Source organism: Euprymna scolopes, chromosome 21 (assembly GCF_053919585.1).
Source record: "Euprymna scolopes isolate OS-2025 chromosome 21, ASM5391958v1, whole genome shotgun sequence".
Lineage (NCBI taxonomy): Eukaryota > Metazoa > Mollusca > Cephalopoda > Sepiida > Sepiolidae > Euprymna > Euprymna scolopes.
In genome coordinates, this window is record NC_136502.1 from 10,546,006 (window position 1) to 10,566,005 (window position 20,000).

The window sequence follows — 20,000 nt, forward strand, 5'->3', positions numbered from 1 at the left end:
CTATATACCAAATTTCAAATCTTTAGATAAAAAAATCCGTTGAGTATAAAGGTTGCTCTCACACACATTCTCACCTTTACAGATATATTGATTAAGAGTTAAAGAGCACATTGACAAAATACGATTTTAACCATGAATTAATTAAATATTTTAAAGAAATAAGTTACAAAAGATCTTGCAAATATAAAATCAAGAAAAATTGCAATATAAAAAAAAAATTAATTACAATTATGTTTTATGAAACATTGCAATACTGAAATATACTTCAACTCAAAATAATTATTTTTTAATTGGTATTATCCTTCACTGTACAAATAAATAAATGCAGACTCTCTCTCTCTCTCTCTCTCTCTCTCTCTCTCTCTCTCTGTCTCTCTCTCTCTCTCTCACTCACTCACTCACTCACTCACTCATATAATTGCTTTCAGAACTGACTCAGTTCCAGTGCTTTATTCATTATTTCACATATTCACTCACATAATTACTTTCGGCACTGTCTCATCTGCAGTTCTTTGAGGTCATGAATTTGTTTGTTGTTTTTTTTTTCTTCTTTCTAGCAATTAGAGGGTGTTATGATGGCTATAAAAGAATGATATCAGTGTTGAATTAAAAATATATCTAATTGTTAATGTTAAAAATTTTGTAGAAAAATATAAAGTATTCCCATCCTATATGTTAATTCAACATAAATTCACTATAATTTAATGTCCTTACTATTCGTTTATTAAACAAATATATTTCTCATATATTGCATTCAAAATTTATACAAATTCAGGATTAAGACCTTAAATAACGTTCTTTTTCCAAAAAACGATATCATTTTGTTTATTCCTGATGTTGTTATTACATATTCTTTCCAATTTACCTTCACACATACATTTTCTAGATATAATTTCTGATAAGTATTAAGCTATGAAGATTTTTAATTATTATATATAATATACATTTGATTGGTTTAAATATTGTAGTTTTGCCTGAGCACATATACAAAATGGTGGAATAGCATTATTTATATACAAAGAGAGAACGGGTATCACCAGTATTTCTCATAACTGAATCAGAATAAGGTAAACTCTATCTACCAGGCTAGAAAAATGTTCACACTGGCAATATCCTATATTTCAAGAACAGTTATCACCAGTGCTGCTCAAAACTGCATAAGGATTCCTCCGTATCCTACTCCTAACATCTATTCTTCCATTTTGATTCTTATTTTTTAATTTTTATAACTTACAATTTTAATTAGTTCATGTTATATACTTTTAAAGCTATTTATAGAATTGTTTCTTTTAATATCTTAATTTTTTGAATGAAAGAACACAATTTTTAGTCATTAATTTGGTCCTTGTTGACCTATACTCTGTTTAATAATACGTTAAGACAATTTCATGCCTGTACGATATCACCTTTCAACCTTTTTTTAAAAAGAAGGAATCATCTGATTGTCAAAGAGATAAATCAAAAACAGTCATTTTTTTAAATTTCATCTGTTGTAATGAACACGAAACTCAAACTAAAATACACTTTTTTGGCTTTCAGTCTAAGATAAAAACGCAAAGTCACTAAACCACAGTATTAATGGTTCGCGAGAAAAAAATGTGTATAGGTATTAAAATATGTTTTTTTAAATATTATTATATGAGGAATCATTTTGAGTAAAAATTTAGTGAGAAATACACGTTTGGTGTTGAGAAATAGACGCTTTAAATATATAAACATTAGGTAAAGTTATCCAATATGGTCCAAATGAGACGGCCATATTGGATTACTTATTTCTCAATAGAAAAAGTGTAGTATCGGTTCTTTACAAATATGATACAATCATATTGTGAAGTATGTATTCATGTCAGATATCCATAGAATGAAAATGTGTTGCAAATTCATACAAGAGTTTTAGATAAACTTCTATAACAAAATAAATTCTGAAACTACGTTAATCAGAGTACTAAAATAAGTATGTTTTGGTTTGAACAAAAGTGATACAATGATATTGTGGGGTCTTTGTTCGCACTGAACATCCACAGAATGGAAATATGCAACAAACTCCTAAAAAAAATTTCAAGATAGACCTCTATAACTGAATCAATTAACTACCTTAACCAGAGTACTAAAATAAGTATGTTTCATTTTGAACAAGGGCTGTATAATTCACGCTTTGACATTCATAATATGGAACTATGTAAGAGAATGTGGACATGCATATGGTGTCTATATGCAAATGCCGAGCTGTGTGCAAAATGGCATCACGGTAAGGAAAAAGAAAGACTATAAAAAGGAGATCGATCACATTTGAAATGACGTTCAAGAGGACATAGGTCAGAAAGAGTTTCACAAACGGGTAGTTTTGGGAAAGAAACTTTGTTCATGGAATTTGCATTTAGATTTAGGCACTGATAAAGAGTAGGGGAACTTATTGGCAGTAGTGATAGCTTAAGTGCTATTTTGTGGAAGTGTGGTGGGGAGGGGCATTGAATGAAGCTCAGATAAACACTTGCTGTGAAAATAACAATAAAGCAGAGACAAGCTCGTGACATCTCCGCTGTGGGGAAGTTATGAATATGAATATTAATGCTAAGAAAGCATTTTTAATGTCATTTTTTGATGGAGGGTTTTTATATACAAATAATGTTGCAGTTTCTGATAATATTATGTCAGCATTCTGTGTACTGATATTCTATTTATGATAAAGTTTAGAAAAAAAAAAGGTATTGATTCTAATCGCAAACATGAAAAACTCAGTTTTGACGCAGCAGTTATTTGAACAAGAAATTATGATGCTTACCTGGTATATAACCTCTGAAGTTGCTTGGATATCCATGCCTGACGCTGGACCAATTTGTCTAATATCCAATTTGTTTCCACATTGTAACTCTCCTCTGCTATCCATCAGGTAACCCTTCCTTGAGATATCCATGTGTTCCTTCCCAATAACAGGAACATCAGTACACGAAGCAGTCAAGTATGACAGACACATCAACTGTCTCTGTTCACATTTATTTGAATAATTCACCTCTCTCTGCTGCGTATCCTTCCTCCGGTTGTAATACCGAATATAGCAGATTGAGATAAAAGCTGTGATGACCACTGATACCGACACGGCTACAGATACAATAGCTATCAGGATGTCCAGTTGAATGTTTTCTTCGGATTCATTAGCCTGCGTGTGTATAACGTTAGGCATTACGAAGGTCTTGTTGCTGACTGTTAGTATCAGTATCAGAGTAGTCCGAGCGGAGAGGACAGGACTTCCACTGTCTTTGACAACAAAGTCTAATTCATATGAACCAGCATCCTGTTGACTGACCACACGAGTGAATGTTAATAAACCAGTGTATGGGTTGATTGTGAATAACTGTTTGTCATTGCCTCGAGTTATTTCATATCTCAGAAAGGCATTTTGTCGACTGTCATCATCAGTGGCCTTCAGAACAGTGATGTTTTTTGTATGATGGGGGTAATACACAAACTCCATGGTAAAAGGGCTGAGACTGGGGAACGTGAATTGGGGAGAGTTATCATTTTCATCCCTCAATTCAACAATGACATCTACAGAGTTGTTGAGTGGAGGTTTACCATTGTCTTTTACAAAAACCTGAAATTCATAAATTTCTTGAAATTCATGATCAAGTGACATTACAGTTGAGATTAATCCATAGTCGTTAATTTGGAAAGGTAGAAAATGTTTATTATCTGAGAGAAGGGAGTAGGATAGTTTTCCTCCCGGACCAAGATCAGGATCTGTGGCATTAATGTAACCAACAGGAAATTTTGCATTCTGGTTCTCATTTATAGTAAACCTATATATTTTTTTGGAAAATTGTGGCCGCACATCATTAACATCTATCACTTGAATTTCAAATCTGTTTTCACTGTGAAGACGAGGTGTTCCTTTATCTTGGCAACTTATAATAATCTCATGGTAGTCTTTAATTTCTCGATCCAGTGGCTTTTTAAGAATCACTTTATATTTTTTAGGACCCAAACTCTGCAATTGAAATTTCTCATGATGGAGAACACAGCTGACTTCACCATTTAGTCCAGCATCATGATCTGTAACTCTGACATAGGCAATAAAACTACTCACTTCTGTATTCTCTGGAATATAAACTTTGTTTCCCGGTGTTTCTGTGGCAAAATTCACATCTATTGTTGGGGAATTGTTTTGTTCATTTATCACATTAACCAGAACCATTGCAATGGAACTGAGTGGTGGGTTACCTCCGTCTGTTGCTTCAACATACAACTTGTACATCAATTCACGTCCTAATGTGAACTTTTTGTGCAGGAAGATCTCTCCTGTAATCTTGTTTATATCAAAGTGTGATTTTGCAACTTCAGGTGTTTTTGTGCTGAAGTGGTACGTGACCCTTCCATATCTATTTTTATCCAAGTCTTTTGCTAACAGCACCACAGCAGGAGATGTTTCACTCGGCTCATTTTTGATTGAAACGTTGTAAACTTTTTGAGTAAATATAGGCGAGTTGTCATTCACGTCCGTGACAAATATGTGAACATCCAGAATGCTCTGCCTTGGCGAAGAACCTCCATCTTTTGCAATAACTTGAACCATGTATGTATCCTGAACTTCTCTGTCGAGCTTCTTTTCTAAATTGATAAAAAGTTTGGAGGTACCGTCAATGCTTTTTGAAACGGACAAAGTGAATGGATCATTAGCGTTCTTTTTCAGATGATACGTGATCAGGGAATTGACAACACCAATGTCCTTATCGACAGCATTAGGGATTGAGCGTCGAACTCCCCTGCTGTCGTCTTCTTCAAACTGAATGCTTACCTGTTTGACAGGAAATTCTGGTGCATTGTCATTGATATCTTTCAAAATTACTTTAATTTCCAATATCTTCATGAAAGACGTTCCCATTTTGACAGCAACTTCTACCATTTTGAAGCATTCCTTGTTATGCTTGCACATTGTTTCCGTATCTAGTGAGTGGGCAGTGTAAAGTTTGCCCGTCTTTTTATTGACGCTGAACAGCTGAGAGCTGCCGGCCCATCTCACTTGCAGCTGGCTGAAAGTAATAAGACTACGATCTTCGGGTGGAACATTGTCCATCAGATGAGAATCAGCAGAAATGTCGCCTACATAACTACCCGGGCTCCTCCCTTCTTCTACATAGTATGTAAGATCCACACACAGGCATCTGTGCAAGACAGACAACAGTGCGTATAAGGGTACCAACATGTTCTATTTAAGGTAAAATCCATCCAGTGCAGAGATGTTGGTTAAAGTCACGTTATCTGCAGAAAAAAAAAAAAGGTAAATTATTTTAATATTCATACACGTGCACACATACACGTGCACACATACACGTGCACACATACATATAACACAGCAGGAGAGCAGAAAAGATAATGAAATACTAAGGCCTAATGTATGACATGAAAAGAAACTGGAATCTTAAGAAGATCTCCATCGTTCCAGTAATTATAGAAGCAACCAGAATCATGAAAAAGTATTTCAAAATCTACTTGGCAAATATACCCGGCGAACCAAGTGCAAGAGAGATACAAATAACTGCTCTTAAAGGGACAGTTAGGATTTTAAAAAGATCTCTCAGCTGGAATGTATAAAGTAGTGAAATAATGTCTGGCATCCGGTAGAATGCCCCATCGCCAGCTATAACAAAATGATAATAGAATTGAAAAAGAAAAAGAGAGAACTGAATATAAACTATTGTTATAAAAAAAGCTAAGCCACCAATCAGTATATCTCTACTTATATATAAAAATACTTTATGTGTGTGTGTGTGTGTGTGTGTGTGTGTGTGTGTGTGTGTGTGTGTGTGTGTGTGTGGACTCCAATACAGCTGAGCTGATTTTTATTTAACTTCACACATTATACTTTATGTGTCTGGAAGTGTTCTTAGATAAGTATTAAAAATCGATTACAGAAAAGCTCTGATTAAAAAAGAACAGTTCTATTTGGACCAAAGTAAACACCCTTATACAGCCTAACATCACAAGCGCATTTAAGAAGTTTTATCATTGCGCAAGGGCCCTGCATATAAAATTTATCATTGAAGGGCCCTGCATATAAAATCAACAGTAGGTTCTTTGATAAGACAGGGGCGCATTCGAAATGCTTCTGCTTAGAGTCCAATTGAACCATGATACTTGACTTTTGCATTTTAAACTTTAATTCAAGCCAATATAAAAAAATAATTTTACAAAATCAATAGTAGGTTCTCTACAGTGCAATGTAGACTACAATGTATTGTGGACTAAGTTACTGGAGGGAGCCATGTGGAGCTTCCTTCAAGGCAATCAATCGATTTGATTAAAAAATAGGTGATTTCACCGATTTCAATGACAATAAAAGTATTGGAAGTGTGGAACATTTGTTGATCCTCATTCATTTCCGGGCAACGCCGGGTTTCCCTGCTAATATATATATATATATATATATATATATATATATATATATATTTCAATGAACACTATACATTATTTTGGTTTCATCTAATCATTATGTCAGCTGATAAAACAGTAACATTTGTTTTTTTTTAATCTTGTGGGCTGATTTGTCAATATTTTCATGCAACCGAAGGTACTGATGGATTTTTAAAATATATGTATCCATTGAAATAAAATTCATATGCTTTTTGTGCCCAAATAGTTGCGTATTGTTGCTACTTCTAGTACACTGAATTACACACACACACACACACGCGCGCGCACGCACGCACGCACGCACACACACATATATGGTATAGATTCCTTTATTTATACAAAATTGTTAGTTACATACGTGCATACATGTTTCAGTTGCAAAATCATTTGCAATCCAGATATTTTAAGATGATTAGAGAAAATTATACGCTTACAAATTATCTTGATCTACAATAGAGGAGGGAGAAGAATAATGGAGGAGGTAAGGTATATATCTTCACAATTATTCATATGCTAACAACATCCTTACACTAGTGCCTACATACGAGTGTCATTCTAAAAATAAAACCTCCTATTTTTTAATGCAAAAACTAAAACATTGAAGAGCAAGCTATGAAGACGAGAGTGGTACCATTAATCTGAGTGACATTTTGTGCTCCAGAATTTATTTTTCTACATAGTCACCACCATTCTTAACGTTTGCAGCAATGAACGATGCTTTGGTTGTAAAAGTCTTGAGTGTGCTTTGTCACTCACATCTCTGTTGCTACTCTGAAATCAATGAACCTATCTCCTAACTGTGCTGACATCAACTGCATCAGCTTCGTAAACATTCAACAGGCGTCGCTGAATAAGGATTGGTTCAATTTTTTTTTTTTTTTTGCATGTAGTAATTCAATGGTGCATCTCTGCTTCTGACACACGTCCATTACAGGGGTTGCTTTCTTAGAGTCACACACCATCAATATTTGCAACAAAGACAGGAAATTTTCAAGTCATGAATGCATCAGTTCAGTCATCATAACAATGCAATTTTCAACCCCCCCCCCCGATCCATTTGGGTAGAATAAAAAATAGGAGGAATTACTTTTGGAACATCACTCGTGCATACGCATTCAAACACTCCTTTTTTGTTTTATGCCTTTCGGTTTATTAGTTCTTATCTATTTGTTTTTTATGGTTCATTCTTATCTTGATTATAATTTTGAGCACTTTGTCTCCTTCAATGGCGTAATCAGTACTTTGGGCCACACATCTTTATCAGACAATGCATAATGGTCAAACTATTCATACATATATGAATAAAACCATCAACACATTAGCCTATATCACACACACACACACACATATATATATATACTTTTCCACATAATTTTTCAACTAATTTTTGGAAAATCAATAAAGTGATGGATTATCTCTCTTCGTAGTTAGGTTTTCCCAACTATCGAGAACCACAATAGATTAGAACGAAGGAGAATAATAAAATATTAAATAATAAAAATAGAATAGGATCCCTAACTTGAAATGTTGTATGGGGATTAATAAATATAAGGTAATGTCATCCTTTATTTCACTATTTAATAAAATATTAACCTAAAACTAGTCTTAAATCTAAGTAATAAGATAATCGATATTTTGTAAACATTGAAGCCACCATTGGGCGAATACGAAACTAACCGTAACGTTATAGCTAGGCTGTTCTGGTCATATTATAAATATAAAAATAAAATTCAAAAAAAATTCAAAAAAAAAAAAAATTAATTATGTGAAATAAAGAAATATAGAAATCTAATTTAGGAATTCAATAAATAGTATTATTAAAGGATATTAAATGGCTACAGGTTTTTGAGGAAACTTCTTATGACAGGTTTTTAAATAAGGATACGAAAATTAGGTGATATATTAATATTTAAATAAGCTTTTAACAACGGATGCATCCAGGATAAATGTTTCGCATACTTCATTTCCTTTAAGGGAAATTTCTTTAAATAATGTTCTATTGTTAAGTGTTTTTTATTCAAGAAGTCTGAAGAAAGGCTGGTTATGTGAAGATTGTCAAATGCCATAATGCTTGAAATTGTCCAACCGGTATTGAAACAATTATAACTTACAATGAAATACACTTTTTGTTGCTACCAATTCTTTTTTCGAAGTCTTGGTTTTGTTAATACAGTATATATATATATATATATATATATATATATATATATATATATATATATACGAGCAAACAGTTAATAAAACATGTTAAAAAACATATTTAATCTGAAAAGGAAACACTTGATAAGTGGATAGTCTTTAATCCGCTGAGTTTCGAAGAAATACTTTCCTTCTCATCAGAGGGTAGGAATTAGCAAAATGCAGAATCGGATTTTGCATGCAAAAGTATTTGATGAAACAACAAGTAAGTCAAAGATCTTACTTGATAACAAAAAAGTGAAGCAGAGGGAATATCGTAAAGAAAAAGGTGATTACACGTGGATGGATGGTTTTATTTTATATATATATATATATATATATATATATATATATATATATATATATATATATATATATATATATATATATACTTTAGGAATTTAGGAACCCAACAAATGGGATATATTTTTTAAAGAATTTTTCTTTTTTAAATGGCTTAGGGCTCCACGTAGAAACATCACATAACTCTGTTCTTAAATAAGGATACGAAAATTAGGTAATACATTATTATTTAAATGGGCTTTTCTGTAACAACAACCAAGATAAATGTTTCTCGCATGTTTTTCCCATTAGGGACCCCCCCTTTTTTTCTTTCTATTCAAAAAATGCTACATTGCCAAAAGTGTGTTTATTCATAAAGTCTAAATAAATGCTGGTTTTTGAAAATTTTCAAACGATATAATGCTTGAAATTGTCGAACTGGTCATTGAAACAATTGTAACATAAAATGAAATACACTTTTTGTTGCCATCAACACCTTGTCTTGAAGTCTTGATTTTGCACACACAGTATATATATATATATATATGTATATATATATATATATATATATATATATATATATATATATATATATACATATATATATGCATACATACACACACACACACACACACACACACACATACCTACCTACAAATGCACATACTTTAATAAGAATCCCATAGAAATATATATGAAAAAATATACCAAAAAATATCTAAAAATAAATATAAAAATAAAACAATAAAACAACCATCACCAATTATTTAATCATATCCCTCACCCACTTTTCAGCCTTTAATATATTATACATACAAATTTGTGTGTATATATATATATATATATATATATATATATATATATATATATATATATATATATATATATGCACACACACACACATACAGCTCATATATTTACTTTTATATCTGCATGAACATGTATATGTCTGAGCAATACCGGTGTTGAAACACATTTACTGCTCACAATGCCTACTGGAGAGAACTTGAATGCCTACTGAAGAGAACTTGAATGCTTACTGGAGAGAACTTGAATGCCTACTAGACACTATCCTCGAGTGTCTAAGGTCTCTCTGTAAAGGGGTTTGTCATGACAATCTGGCATGAGGATACTTTTCCATAGAAGTAAACCCTGACCAAATATTCAAAATCACATAGTATTCGCAGCCCAAATAAGATCTACTCATTACGGCTACCCCAGAGCTTTTCTGAGGAATGGTGCACCTTCTCCAAGTGATATTACCTAAAGTAATAGCACGAAGCTGGATACTCCACCAGACTAGATAAATTCTTGTCCTGGAATCCAGTAAGACCAAGAGACCAACATGAAAGATATACTACAACGTATAAAAATGGTTAATTGGGGAGAGGAAAATTATGTTCCTAATTTCTTTACTAACTCAGTGCTTAAGAGATAAAGAACTTTAATGGAACATTCGAATATCTATGTATCTCATATAGACTTCAAGTGTTAGCCCCGGGTCGTGAGCCCCTTGATTTCTGAGAACTTCCACTGAAGTAAAATAAAACACAGAGAAACCTTATTAACTATAACTATACACACACGCACACACAAAAAAGACACATGCACACACGCACAAACACAAACGTAAGAACACAACAAAAATACACACACGCACAAAAACACACATGCATGCACAAAACAAACACGAACACACACACACACACAGATGCACACACACACACATGCAAACACGCAAACATGCACAGAAACGTGCATGCACACACACACAGACACATGTGCAGAAAACACATAAATGCACACACAAAAACATATACATGCACACACGCACACATGCAAGAGCACATGGACGCACACACACACACGTCCAAACAAATTCACGCAGACATGTAAAACACACACATGCATACACAAAATAAGCACATACATACACACACACACACACACACACACACACACACACACACACACAAACAAAGTCACTCATACACATGAACACACTTTGGAAACAGTAAAGAGTAGACAGTTTAAAGGCTTTAAAATCACATATATAGATTTTGAAATGCATTAAAATGTCAAGTTACGATCATGATAAAATGTTAGAGTCAAGCATTATAGTTAACTGTGTAAAGAAAAAAACAATGCTAACCGTAAATGTTATCGGTTATTTTGTTTGTTTTTTCAGGGATTGTATTTTTTAGGGTGGATACTGGAAAGAATTCAAAATAAAAAAAAAAAACCGGAAAAATGAACGACCCGTTATAAAACAAACTATAATAAAAGACAAAAACAAAAAAAAGCATCGTTCACTGTTTGGTATAGAGAACCGAAGAAAAAACAAAGCTAACCATAAATGTTAATTATGTTTGCATCAGGGATGTTTTTTTAGGGAGTTAGTTTCGTGTTGATAATGTTTATGTAGGTAACAATAAGGGTATCAATATGTAAAGTTATGATTATGAGTAGTTAAAATTTTTAGGAGTTGGTTTAATATTTATAAAACGATTGCTTTGTGTACAGAGAGACGCCATGTTTCTGAAGGTCTGACACATTCGTTTTGTGAATAAATTGTTTATTCCTTAATAATGGAATTATTATTTTGTAATTGCTAACTGAAAAAATAATGGTATGTATATGAGTGCCTGAACCAATTACGAAGGGTGCTGGGGGAAAATAGTTATAAGGTGTGTATATAGTCCTGGTGATGAATGAGGGTGGTAAGAGGACTGTAGATTTACAGGTGAAAATAGGAACTATCTCATCAAAAGATGTTGCGATTGTGATGATGTTGCTACTAGGATGTAATGTAGGATTTTATCATAACGACCAATTGCATCTAAAATAGCATTCTAAAGTTTCATAAGATAGTGGCTAATAATCTAGGCATAATAAATTTGTATGTGACATCTGTTGTTGCAAACCTACGGTATTTTGGTCCAGAGGGAAATTTCTGCAATTATTGTATTATATAGTAGATATACAAAAGAACGTAATAACCTAAGATAAAACAGTTGTTATTGCTTATTATCATCAAGCAACACTCATTGCTCCAATTCTGCTCAGTTTATGTTCTTTGGAATTCTTGGAATTAAGCATTGTTTCCTGTTTAAAATTAAATTATTTGTCTGTCTTTAAATCTTATAATTTCACATTTTTCAAGTTAAAGGATTAACAAGTTTTGGTCCACTAAAAAAACAAAACGATTTGAAAAAATGCAATGTTTTCTATTCATTAGTTCAGTTTTTAAAATATCCTATTGAAGCTAGATCAAATAAAATCGCAGTTAAAACATGTATTCACATATGTAGCTAAAACTGTTTGTATGAATACTATAATACAGTACTACCAAAAGACACACACGTGTGTGTTTTATGTAAGGTGAGATTTCGATCTATGCGACCTCTTCATTAGAAATATTATTTTGTACCTAAGTTGGTGATTAAAACTAATCTACAAAAGATTTAATCGACATAAATATCTATGTACTATAATTAAATTTGCATATATGTAGGGAGAGAAAAATTTATAAAAAGATGGATACTTTTTAAATAGTTTCCCTTTTATTAATATAGACATTAATTAGAAAAAGGAATTTTATATAACAGGAACTGTTTAAAAAAAAAGAAATAATTATAGGCGTGTGAAGTTTGTGTATAGATGTTTTTCTTGTCAGCATTAACTGGCACATTTATTGGTAAAATGTACTCAATATATGCCTGGATTCTATTTAGTCTGCTAAAGCAAGACATTCAGAATCAATGCTACATGGAAACTGAAAATAGGATAATGGTACTGCCATCGATTAGTAGTGTGGACAAAAATGGTGCCGAGATGTTAAGATTTCATAACAGACTAAAATAAATAAAAATTAAGGGTTCAACTCAACAGGGGATGTATGGTATTTACATATTTAACACGTACTTAGCTTTTGTATCTTAATATTCAGTGTTTAATAAATTCAATAAATGTACTTGAAAAAAATAATAATAAAGTTTATAATGAAAAGAATTTAGAAATAAACAAAGAAATTGAACAATAGCTATGAAAAAAGTATAGGACTTAACAATATCACTGCTTATTGTGAACACTGAACAAATAACAAATATATATCAAAGAACCAAAATAAATTGTCCTTTTGAAATAATCATTTATTTTAAAAAGATAGTTAAATAGTACACAGAATATTGTTTACTTTTTTAATTTTACAATTCATGACAGAGATTCATGATAGAAAAATCACACTGAATTACAAGAGATTATTTATCCTAAGGATGCCTTCTCCTTTTTGGCCATAATCGACCTCTATTCCTATATATAAAAGCTCTGTTGTAAGATGTTTGTCTTTTAATCTTTGCTATAAAAGTTTCAAAGACAAACCTGTGCTGATAAAATTGTGCTTTATGCAAATTTTATCTAGGTCAGGACATGTTAACAAGTCACACACTGTTGAATCTATATGGTGAGATGATAAAATTGTCGCCCTAGAAAAGACATGATTCCATTTCCGTTTGATGAAAACTGGTTTTCTTTTGTTGCAGACCATCTACTAGTTGGCCAGTTGTGTACAAATCCCAAGAGCGCTATTAGCCTTCTATCATGTCTGAAACTGACACAATGTTCAACGAGCAAGATCGAATATGCACCACTGTACAACTCAAGCTCTCTACCGATACAAGTTATGATAACAGGACCATTGCCAGCACCCACAATATAGTCTTTGGTGTAGTTTCGAGGGCCACATCATGCTATCTCACATCTTCAAAGTCGGCTTGAAAGTCAACACCAAAGTGTACCTGGATATGCTGAAGAGTGTGGCGATCCTCTGGTGCAATGAGGTGGCTGTTTTATTCTGCTTTTTCTGTAGACATGGCCCATGAATCTCATTTGTCTTTTTCATACTGTTCTTATTAGAGACCTTTCTATGTTTGCCATTTCTAATACCTCTTAGTTTGTTTTCTTTTCTGTCCAGGATATTGTCAAAATTCTCCTCAGAGTCCAAGTTTCAGTTACTTCTAGTCTCTTCCTCATGCGGTTGGTGATTGTCCAGCTCTCTAAAACGTATAAAAAAACAAGTCATACATACGTTTGGAGTATTCTGAATTCGGTTTCTATTTTAATGTTCCTGTTAGTCATGAATGATGTGAATTAAAATAATGAAATAAGACAAAAAATATCGAAAATCTAAGGAGACTTGCTGTCACTCAAACTTCAAAGAAAGCCATTTTTTTATTGGAGAGAAATCACTGGTAATAGTTGGTGGGAGAATTCCTATTGAGTGAATGAATAATTTCTATATTAAAATTTTTTTTATAAAACTTGTATTGATCGGACTATTGCTCTCATCTTGAGTATTATTTCTGCAACGTTTTCGTGGGATTGGCCTTCGACCATCCTCAGGCATGTTGGTAGGTGTTGAAAAACAACAATCAACATGCCTAAGGATGGTTCCAATCCGGCTAGAACGTTGCACAAATCGCACTCAAGATGAGACCAATAGTCCGATTAATACAAGTAATATAAGCAATTAGCTCTCATCTAAAAAAAATCAGAACTTAAAGAAAATTTTGTCTTCTTCCTTTTGTATGTGTGTATGTGTGTATTTGTGTGTTCCTTATATCCGTACACATTATTATTTTACTTGTTTACGATTAACCGAGTATTTATTAAAAAAATATGTATAAAAAATCCTATTCAAAAACAATTGAATTACAAAATCCAATCCATCATAATGTATTTCAGTTTATCTGTAAACAAGGCAGCTATTTTGATCTTATGTTAATAGCTGAAAAAATAAAATGGATTAATTTGTGATGCTTTGAAATTAAAAAGAAATTTAAAAGCATTTAAACTGTAAAATAAAAAGCCTTTTCTGGTTTTTAAATTCTTAGCAAATCCTCATGTATGAAAAAGATTCAGTTTTGAAAGCTATCTACACCCAAAAATATTTTTAGAGGTTAAAGCAACACTGCTTTAACAAAAAAATAGTTATAGCTTTATAACTTAATTTGATTGATAATTTAACAACCAAACGATGCTGAAATAAATTTAATTTTTAAAATTCTATTTAGAAATAATAGTTGGATAAATAAAAAAGAAAATATGAAACGAAAGTGAAAGAAAAAAGATCCCCGGGTAACGTCGGATAACCATAGCTAGTAATAATATTAAATGATTGATACAACTAGTCCAAAGAAAATATATGAAAATACAAGTGTGCCAGTTTATTTGATATCACACGGAGGAAATATATTTAAATATGTGGAAAGAATTTTTATTGGAAACTGATGCTGTCCATTGGAAGAGAGTTGAGCCGAGAAGAAAATAAAGCTGTCACAATGCCCACAGTAATTTTAATCAATTTTTTGATTTAGCATTTAGTAAACCAGCCTACACGAGCTTGGCAAGTGTCAGTGACAGGCTAGTAGGATGCTGGGTCTGAGAATGAATGAGTTGGCAGTGAAGAGGTGAAGTCACATGGACTCGAGTCAGAGGCACGCATGCGCACACATACTCACCTGCACGCACGCGCACACGTACACACCAACGCACACACTTATATCATGTATGCTATATGAACACATTTATAGCAAAACTGCAGTGTCAATCAGTAAGAGACCAACACACTTACATGATGATCATCTCTCTCTCTCTCTCTATATATATATATATATATATATATATATATGTATGTAGGTATATGGCACAATCATGTTGACACAGCGGTTCTCATCAGATCACCGAAGCTAAGCAACGTTGAGCTTGGCTACTAACAGATAGATGACCATTTGGGAATTTTAAGTGCTGTATATGCTCTCCGCTTATCTCGGCATTGTTTCCAGTCGTCCTGAATCTCTACTTGCCACTGGTATTTAACAATGTCGACTCAGGAGAGGTGTGGTTGGAGATTGCGCAACTCTTGCCAAAAAAAAAAAAAAAAAATTCCACATGCAGGTACCCTTACAGTGGGTATCCATAGTCAGTCAAGACTGAAGGAAGCTACCATGTATGTATGTATGTATGTATGTATGTATGTATGTATGTATGTATGTATGTGTTCATTACTGTCATTGGTTGAATCCATCACAGCAATTAAAGAAGCATAAAAATAAATCTCTAAAGAAATAAGTCAGTGCTTTCCTCCATATATGCAGGTGCTCATTAGATTTTAGACTAAACTTAATAAAAAATACATTTTTCTTTCTTGTTCTCTCATTTAAAAGGATCCTTATATCTGACACAATGGCAAAAAAATAGTATACAAACCAGCGTACATATAAACATACTAGAAAAAAATGTGTCCTGTTGGGTCATCCATTGAGTTTGAATTAAATTATTTGAATCTGGTAAAAAGTGAGTTTGCAAAACCAGGCAATTATAAAAAGAGAAAATCTACAATTAGTCTATTTCTTTTCTCCCCTCTTCAGATAAAAGTTAAATAATATTTCTACTTATAGGAATATTCCCATTTTTTTATGATCGACAATTCCAATCTTTACTTTTTTTTTATTTATTATTCATAGTTTAATAAACACTAAAAGAGAGAGTAATGGAAGCGAAAGTATTGGACACGAAATAAAGAGCAGAGGTTAAATAACATATAGTTAAAGAGAGAGAGAGAGAGAGAGAGAGAGAGAGAGAGAGAGAGAGAGAGAGAGAGAGAGTGAGAGTGATAGAACTTGGTAGATGTGTTTCTTGAGTTAATTGCAAAGTTTTGCTGATTAGAACTATTAAAATGGAAGGTTTTTTTTTTCAAAATATACTTTAATCACAAAACTGAGGAATATTTTAACATATGTTTTGTTTGATTAAAATACATTGGAAAAATGTTTTAGGGAAACAAACGTTGATTAACTCAACTTTAATATAATAATGATATGTGTATACTTTTTATATTATATACTTATAAATATATATATATACTATCTCTAATAATACTAAAACATATATATATATATATATATATATATATATATATATATATATGTTTTAGTATTGAATTCATAGTACTCAATGCAAGAGTAGAACATGAAAAAGTTACCCTAACGAATTCCTTCTAAAAATGAAACACAAGTTTCTATGTAGCTACCTTGCCACAAGTATATTTTATACTATATATATGCTAAAAATGTGACCATTTGGGATGTTAAATTGTTTGAATGAGGAAAAATAAATGCAACATCAGTTAAATATTTAAAAATTAAAAGAATAATATCCAAAATTTGTTGGTTTCTGCTTGTTTTCACTCTCTTATCATCAAATCAATAAAGAAAGAAGCGGGTAAAATGGATAGGGAAACCTCTTTAGACCATGGCATTTCAAATCTAAATGCTTCTCATCAGAAGGGCCAGCATTATATTAAATATAAATAAAAGCTGGCTTAGAAACATTTAAATTAGAATTGAAGAATGCATATATTAATAAATATTAAAAAGAACTGATTGCCCATCGAACTCTGTTCCACTGGTCTGTTTCTCGGCTGACTACAATATCGTTGTCTTCAAGTCCAGCGTAAACAAGTTCTTATTGAACCGTCCTCATAAATAATCTAATTATACTAACTTTCCACTACCAACGAATATTACATAATCTGTCCCAATGATTACAATACACATATTGACCCTTATTCTCGAGTGGTCTTCCGGCCTTGATATGTTGACCCCATTTGTAAAAAAAAAAAAATCAAAAACAAATTGTAGCCTTTGTATTTAGGCACACAATCATAACTATAAAAAAATTATGATTCATGTCATGATTTATGAAACAATAAATTCAGCATTTATTACTGTATTAGATTGAGACACTAGTTCTCATCGAATCACACAAGTTAAGCAACGTTGAGCATTGTCAATAGATTTTTTTTTATTTAGAATGTCCATACCTATCAAGGCCTGGAGGTCACTCAAGGATAAGGGTTAAGTGTTATGTAGGTGGTATGACAGGATCAATCACGGTGGAAAACTTGGTTAGGAAAAGATTATCTAAATGGAAGACTCAATAGGAATTTATTCACATTAGACTTGAAGACGACCATATTATAGTCAGCTGATAAGCAGACAAATAGTATTGTATTCCACAGACGAACATCTCTAGGGAAGAAACTCTGCTCGCGAAATTTTTGTTTAGTTTCAGACACAGATAAGGCATGAGGAAAATTGTTGGTAGATTTTTTCAGCTAGGCAAGTATTTGTTCACAATGTTTTCCGGGGAAGGACCATAGATTGGAACTCAGTCGAACACTTACCATAAAAGTATCAATCGAACAGAGAAACTGTTTAGGCTGTCAAGGGCTGTTTAAGTTTGAAGCGAAGAGGGTTGTTGAATAACTTTCTCTAATATTCTTGGGAATATTAGAGATCTTTCTCTTCTCCTCTTAACTGGGTAGACTAGATTCTGAAACCTTGGTAGAGCAACTAGTCTAAGAAAAGAAAAACTCTGAAATAACAACAGTTCTTCATTTATATCAATATTGCTACTAATCATCTTATAACCCTATAACTTGTCATTAAATTTAAACAATAACATGTTGGGGAACTGCGGTTAGAGATTATACCACCTTTACTTATTATGCTGGCACTCTTTCAGAGGGTATCTGTTGTCTGTAGAGACAGAAGAAACCCAATTAAAATACATATTATGTTACTTGCATATGCCCTTTGGAACCAATATGAAATATTCTCTTTATTGCCTAGTCATGAGTGGAATAATAGGGCAGACAGGACTCTCAAGAAGGAGGTCAGTAAGAGTCAGCAGCACTAAAGAAGAAAAAAAAGAAAGGAATACGATATAAAGAAGAAAAAAAAACATAAAGGAATACGATATAAAGATGGAAAAAAAAATGCCTGTAAACTCCAATGATTTCTAATAATTAACATTCTTTACACTCTTCTGCTACTTCTTTTTGCCAAAACCGATTTGATTTGATTTTCATTTTGAAATTAGAGTAAAGCAATTTTGATTTTTTTTTTGGTCTGAATCAATTGGTTTCACAGTGTGAGAGAGTCAGCTGTATGCAAATCCTCAGCTGGCAGACACAACATCACTTTTTCTCCAGTACTGAGAACAACCTATATATCAATTGATTTTATTTTACAGCTTAGCATGTATAATGTGTGCGTGTCTGTGTTCTAGGGCACAAGTGTGTGTGTGTGTGTGTGTGTGTGTGTGTGTGTGTGTGTGTGTGTGTGTGTGTGTCTGCGTGTGAAAGCAGAAAAGAAACAAAGAGTGAGTGTGAGAAAGGGGGAGAGACTAAAAGAGAGTGTAAGATGGAGAGTTCAACAGACTAAAGGAAAATGCAAGAGACCCAGACTGAGAAAGAGAGAGATGGAAGCCTAGAATGTCTGCAATTACTCTGTGTTTGAAGTGCTAGTAATTCTGTGTCCAGTCTGAAGCATCATCATTATCAATGGAAAAGAAAAAGAAACAAAAAATAAATAAAAAATAAAATAATTTAGAAATTACAAAAATTTAAAGCTTTTTTTTTTAATATTAAAATGCCTGTTTTTCATTTTCCTATTGGTTGAATTACAAAACGGAAATATAAATTATGTTTTTTTCTACAGAGCAGATCATTATAAATCACAGAAAAACAAGTGTTATTAATGGACAATGCACATTTGAGATGACACAGTTCTTAATAATTCTACTACTAATAATGATATAGTGTCATTTTAATTATGGAAAACTCATATTTTAGATAATTTTTATCTGTTTAATAACTTGTTGGATTTAATTTCACTTTATGGAGTCACGCCACCATTTGGAAATTGTACCATTTAAAAAGTCGATTTTAGATGCGTTTTTCTTTCTTTCTAAATATAAGACAGAAAGGAAAGAAAAAATGGGAGAAGAAAATATGGGAAAAGAATTAAGAACGATGAAGAAAGAAATTGAGTTAATACAGATTTTTATAAGAAATCTAGGAATTAGATTAACCATTTTTTTTATATGTGTGTCAATAATAAAGGTGAAGAAGGTGGGCGACAGAGAGGTGGAGATTAAGAGAGAGAAGAAAGATTGAGAGAGAGAGAGAGAGAGAGAGAGAAAGAGAGAAAGAGAAAGAAAAGGAGGAAAAGTGAAAAAAGAAAATTAGAAAAACAAAGTAGATAAGAATGAGAAAACACACACACACG

General features: G+C 32.5%; 1 protein-coding gene across 1 annotated transcript in view; it reads right to left on the reverse strand.

Annotated features, from left to right (window-relative positions):
- Positions 1-20,000, reverse strand: part of LOC145243052 (protocadherin Fat 4-like) — a 139,792-nt gene that overhangs the window by 41,207 nt on the left and 78,585 nt on the right. Inside the window, 1 exon segment of the mRNA XM_080106158.1 lies at positions 2,783-5,256. Within this exon segment, the coding sequence (XP_079962284.1) occupies positions 2,783-5,256 (2,474 nt within the window).